Consider the following 6475-nt stretch of genomic DNA (forward strand, 5'->3'; position numbering starts at 1 on the left):
CTATGTTAATCCTGGTGATCTTCTCTATGCGATTTCTTGCTCTACCAATTTTTGTCGAATGCTTTTTTATCTGACTAACTTTGCCTAACTTTTACCTGTAGGCGTACGTTTACGTCGTAAATGGCAAATTTATGTAATTTGGATAGCTCCTACGCACTTATGACACTATCGTTTGAGCCCCCACACCGCCTCCATTTTTATGCGCCTTCTCCGCTTTACGTGGCCAATGTCCAAAAACCAAAAAAAATTGAGTATAGGTCGTTTTCAAAGACGTTAAGATGTTTCAAGTCTTAAGCGCTTGTAGAAACGAGTGACACTATGCTAATTTTGTTCAAATTTCCTTCAAAACTGTCAATTTGCCCCCACTTTTCACAACTCGCTATCGTGAAAGCTTGGGGCAATCTTTTGTCACTCGTTTCCACGTCCTAAGTCGCTAGTTTCCACACTATAAGTAACTCATTTCCTCGTCACCCATTCCCACCTTTACAGTATCTAATTACTGTAATGGCTGAAAGCCTAATTGGTGAATAATTTCAGAAATTTCCCTCTCGCTACTATTCGTGGATTAAGAAGACAATTAGCGGCTTTACAATTACACGTAGCACTGTACACAAGAACAATTGGGTCTTTGGATTTGGTCTCAATTAATAACTAATAAAATTAGGCAATAAAGTTTTATGCTAATTACATGCTCAAAATGATGGATTTATATCCATAAATATTCGTGACAAAATGTAAGCCCTTTCCACGATATAAGTAACTTATTTCTACGTTTTGCGTAACTGAATTTCATTGTTGAAAATATATATAAATAATGAAAAGTGGGGGACACCTTTTGCTTTCTTCGATTCCACAAGACGCCACGTTTATTAAAATTTTCCTTTTTGGCCGTCTAATTCTTGTGAAGATTGGCTCCCGAGTTTTAAGCGGGCGACTAGGAAATCCAACCCCTCATCAGTCGTTTGAGAGTAATTATAGCTGGTTATATGGTAGATGTCTTAAAACACTTACGTGCACATATTAAAATGCCGAAAGTCTGCAGTGCCCGAAGTCAAAATGCCAGAGATTGCTACTTATCCAGAAGTTGAATTTCGTTGACTTTCGTCATTTTAAAACGTGCGCGTTTCGTGTTTTAAGCATGGTTAAGAGACTCTGCAGAAGTTTATTCGAAATTTTGACTTAATATTTCGAACCGCTTCGCGGTTCTCGATAAACGCCAGAAGTTCTCAGTGACTTCAAGCAGAGTCACTTAACCATTACTTCTGGATCTTCCGCGTGTGTGTGTGTGTGTGTGTGTGTGTGTGTGTGTGTGTGTGTGTGTGTGTGTGTGTGTGTTGAGGGGGGGGGGGGCTTTTTATCAATTCAAATGTTTTTCATTGATATTCAATTCAGGGGTCGTTTCAGATAGGAATGAGTTTGTTTGAAATCTCTCGAAAGAGGAGGGAAGAGCTGTTAGCGCTACGGTCTAAGCTGAGGAAAACTGATCACAATCAAAACGAACCAGATGATGAAGATGAAAGTGCGAATGGGATTAGTGGTAGCTCGGATCAAGAGAATGTTAAACGTCGGCCTAAGTTCAGAAGTTATCAGCCTACTTCAAACACACTGAAGGAACAAATGATGTCCGCAGCTGAACCCAGTGATATTGGTGGAAGTGTGAACGGGCAGGTTGCAAACAGACATCTGAGGTACGTTTCATGCTTAACGGTTTTATAGTGAATGACGCTCAACGTCGATTTAACCGAATGTTCGGTTAGCAGAATTTCCTAAAGTGGGTACTGTATGACAACCTTTCTCATTGTCTTATTTGAAAATCTTAAATTGTGATTTTTATAGCTGCGAAGCTGTAAGCTGAGCGAAGCTATATTGCGGTGCTCTTGGTTTTTTTTACAATACAATAGAATTGTATTGGGGCGCTGTCTTTTTTTTACGACTCGAAGAGGAGTATTGGAGAAGTCCTTTTTTAATCAATTTTATTGGAGTGATTTTTGAAGCGGGAAATGAAACACGTGAAAAAATTTGGAGTGATTTTGGTGATGAAAAAAATGAAGAGTGGAGCGAAAAGAGAGTGGTTCTTTGTTCATAACGCTGTTTTCTAGAGAGCGAGAAATTGAGGTGTGAAAAAATTCTGTAAGCGAGCGAAATTTTTTGTTCACGTGCGGCATTTTGAAGCAGTTTTAATTTTTTTTGTTAAGAGGTTTGGTTATGATTTTCTTTAAATTTTAGGTTGGTTTTAGTAGTGGTTGAAGGTTTCTGGAAATTTATTTGAACTTTATGCTAATTCGGTGGTTTTTCACTATTTTGATGATTTTTGGGCTAATTTTTGCGATTTTTTTTTCAAATTTTGTTTTGTTTTACTGCCTCAAATGTGCACTGAAAGGATTCCTATTACTTGGGCAATTTTTAGTTTACAAGTGGCTACATTTTTGTTGATATAAAGCTTTTGTTGATAAATATGACGAAAAATGGAGAAAATTTTAAATATTTTTCTTAATTTTTTGCTTTTTTTTGTTTTTTTCTGGACTCTAGACAAGTTTCTTAGCCTATTATGGCTTGCCTATTGTTGTGCGAGCATTTGGATACCCTATTGGCTGGAAAGAATTTTTCTTTGAATTTAGGTGCTTTTGTAATATTAAAAAAATTATAAACTTTTACCAGTTTTTTAGTGCAAGTTACTTGTAAGAGCCTTTTTTTTAATAATTTGGCTTCAAGTATTTTAAAAAATTCACACATGGGGTTTTAGTAAGTACTAGTTGTTCTGATGAAGTAATTGGAAGCGTAGTGGCAAACACCCATCTTCAAATCAACCTCGAAAAGCGACAATAATAACAGGGATTTTTGGTCATACCTCTCCCTTGCACCCTTTTGAGGTTGACTGTAACAGGCACTACAAGTAGCTTTTGCGTCAACATTTTTCGGAGCAACGCCTCAAACAATTTCATCTGATCATTTTGCCCTGATGGATTTTTCAAGATGGGGGAAGTTAAGTTTAACCCAAAACCAAGGGTGTGGCAATTAAGAGAAATCTGGAATTGGTTATTGTAGCTGCGAAGCTGTAAGCTGACCGTAGCTATATTGTGGTGCTCTTGGTTTTTTTTACAATTCAAAGAATTTGAATTGTATTGGGGCGCTGTCTTTTTTTAAAGATCTGTTCACACATTTTCATGATTTTTGAAGTCAAATTGGAGTAGTGATTTTGGTCACGCCGAAACAGGAAGTGGAGCGAAAAAGCGAGCGGTTTTGCGGCGTGAAATTTTTCGCTCTAAATTTAAAGTAGAGTGAGAGAACGGTTTTTGAACAAAAATTCGCTTTCTCGATAGTGGTTTTTTGTTCACATGCGGCAATTTGACTTTGATTTTTACTGTTTTTTTGTTTTTTTTTGGATCGGATTTTTTTCTAAATGTTTTTACCAATCCATTCATAGTCCGTTCTAGGTCTCGTTTTCTGTTCAGTCAATGAAAAATTCTTTGAATTGTGCGTCAGGACTTGTCCTGCTAAGTTTTTTTGTTTCGTCGTCTGACGCTCTTTTTTCGTTTTACATTTTTTCACACAGCAAAGCTGAAAAGTCAAATTTTCTGAATGACTTCTTCCTCTCACTAACGGCATTTGCGCGCGTGACGTCATTTCTCACTCGCTTAAGCAAACGTTTTTAGGTTATTTGCGTGATTAGATTTTGATCATACGTGACTTACCTCACTCAATAAAATGACTTTTGCACTTTAAAACTTAAGTTTATTTAGTTTGAATTTGTTTAAGGTCAAAGGAACTCATATGTGCAGTAAAGGTCCCTCATAAGAGGCTTCTGTGGAATGAATTTTAACAAGCTTAATTGATTTATCGCTGAATGTTTTTAGCCTAGTTTTTTGAGCGGTGTCGATTTTTTTTTCATTTTAGATCTGTATCTGTTTCTATCTCTATTAAATGGCATGCAGGTCTATTCTTTCGCAGCTATTCCGGCAATCTGCCGGCTATGTTGAAAATAATGATCGTGTTTTAGGTCGCTTGATAGCATTGAAGTGGCTGATTTGGCACCCAAAAAGCCCGACTGGGATTTGAAGCGGGCGATTGAGGGCAAGTTGAAGAAACTAGAGCGGAGAACAGAGAAGGCAATTGGGGAGATAGTGCGAGAGAGACTTCAGAAAGAGGCGGAGGCTGAAGCAGGAGGAAAAGTTGACGAGGAAAATGGCTCAATGGAGCAAGATTCTTAGAATATCACCTGTGTGAAAAAGCAAAATGTTTTTGATATTTCAACGCGTTATTTGGCGGACACTAGTGCAAGCGTCAAACAGAATTATCAATAATCGAAAGTTATTCAATTTGAAAGAAAACTGGAAATGTGTTTCAAATGATGCAAAATTAAAGCAGTTGAAAAAGAACTCTGATCTGGCTACAATATATGCAGTTATGAAGTACCAAGAAATGGTTAAACGTGAAGAGCAGTGCTTTCAAGTTAAAACACTGCATCGTTTGAAGTTGAAATGTAAATTGATGCCAATAGAGATTGTTAAGCGATGGAAATTAAACGACCGCTTAATTGGAAGAAAACGAAAAGTACGTACTAAAAACGAAGCTTTCGAAGCTGTGATCTGTCGCAATTTGAGTTCAAGTATTAACTTCCAGTTGGAGCCAACAGTTGTTCCTGTCATGGGAAATTGAGGATGCACAAGAGCAGATGAGAACGATAACGAAACTTGAACCCAGAAAAGCTGGAAAAGTGCAAACTTTTAATCATTGTTAAAGCCCAGAGAGGAAAAACATGTAATCAAACTTGTGCCTAATCTGGAGATAACAGAACTTCTTGCAATGTGTATATACGATTATTTAACCCTTTATTGAAATCCATTTATTGAAACAATATGGATTGCTGGTTGCATTGTAATTTTTGGTGTTTTGCGAGTGCCAGCTCGTAATGTTTGTGTTCCATTACAAATTAGATTATTTGTATTAGCAAACTCTTGAAATAGATATCTTTATTAGTGTCGCTATTGCAGGACTTTTAAACGACGTACTGATTTGAAACCATTTGTTTAAAGGTTTTTGTGTTTACTGTACGAAATTCAACAATTCTTTTAATTTCAAACTACCAGCGTATAAGTCATATAAAGCGCTCGCTTTAAATTGAAACAGTTCGATTAATTTTTATTGTAATCAGCAGATGAGACCTGTCATTTAGGAACATTTAGTGTCAATGTCAGGAAAATTTTTACCAGTGACGTAAAAATTTAATCAGGTGCATTTATGCCTCATTATCAATCAATGTGACCAGCCATTAATGATACTAAGTGATAAAAGAACAAATAAATAAGGAAGGGCAAAAATCATGTTTTCACGAACATTTTATACCAAATAGACACAAATCATTAGCTGATGTATTGAAGCAATTGCAAATCAGCGCAATTAGAACACAATTGTCACATTAATCGTACTCAAGAAAAAACCGAAAACAGAAGTCAAATTGCCACAAGAGAAAATCTTTCAAAAACCAAAAATTTGTTTGAAAATTGATTTCCGCCTCCTCTTTAAATGTACTCTGTGAACTTACCTTCAAACCTGCTCGATTAAAGCATTTTCTCACTTCACGTCAAAAAGCACTTTGAAGACTTATTGCCTTAAAACTACCCGCTCTTCTCGTTGAAATTGCCATGAAAAATAGTGTGAACTGATAAAAAAACAGCCCTAAGGATGTTCCGATGGAAGAAATTGACCAACATAATTGACATAATGAAAATCCTAATTAATTGCCCTCAAACGAAGTTTGTAGCAATTATAATAGTCCTGTCGGTCTTTTTTAATGCGATTTTTCGCTTGACCGATTTTTCATCTGAAGCTTTGGCTTTTCGTCCTCAAAAACGGGATAAACAGGTAGCGCGCAGCGCGAATTGAGTACTCTTAGAGCCTTTCAGCAAAACTGTTTTGGAGACACTTATACTTATGTTGTGAAGGGCGGTTCTTAGAGGTTGAAGATACCCCACCCCATTTGTTGAACCCCCCCCCCCCCTCTTCCCCCCCCCCCCCCTATAGCTTTCATTATCACAAATTTAAGCAGTTTTTTATGCAACTTGCACTTTTTTCAAGTTTTTGTCATTTTTTGGTTTCTCCTGCCTCAAGAGCCACATAACCTTCTCTAGGGTTTAATTATGGTTTAATGCATAGCTTCTTTTTGTAATGGATTGGTTTTCAAGATTTTAATATCAGTAATTTAAAAAAAAAACATTTGCAAATTTTTCAAAATTGTTTAATTTTTTTGACTTTTTATCACTTTTTACAGCACCAGGGTCCTAGGGACCTCCTCCAGGTCTTGATACTCATAGTTTCCAGAGTTAAGAGAATGGTTATCAAAATTTCAATGACTCCAGCTTTAGCATTTTTTTTATAAAAGTTAATTTTCTTCAATATTTCGGAAAATTTTTGTTCCAAGTTTAAAAATCTTTATGAGCCAGTGAAAATACTTAAAGCTTGAAATAGGAATACTGGA

General features: G+C 36.4%; 1 protein-coding gene across 1 annotated transcript; it reads left to right on the top strand.

Moving 5' to 3' along the window:
* The first annotated feature begins 1403 nt into the window (after positions 1-1403).
* Positions 1404-4952, top strand: LOC142351490 (coiled-coil domain-containing protein 12-like). Its single transcript, XM_075403534.1, has 2 exons — positions 1404-1688; positions 3998-4952. Exons 1-2 carry the CDS (start codon positions 1411-1413, stop codon positions 4206-4208), a joined length of 489 nt encoding a protein of 162 aa, XP_075259649.1. The 5' UTR covers positions 1404-1410; the 3' UTR covers positions 4209-4952.
* Positions 4953-6475: the final 1523 nt, after the last annotated feature.

The sequence above is a fragment of the Convolutriloba macropyga genome, chromosome 13, assembly GCF_964194025.1.
Source record: "Convolutriloba macropyga chromosome 13, txConMacr16.3, whole genome shotgun sequence".
In the NCBI taxonomy this organism is placed as follows: domain Eukaryota; kingdom Metazoa; phylum Xenacoelomorpha; order Acoela; family Convolutidae; genus Convolutriloba; species Convolutriloba macropyga.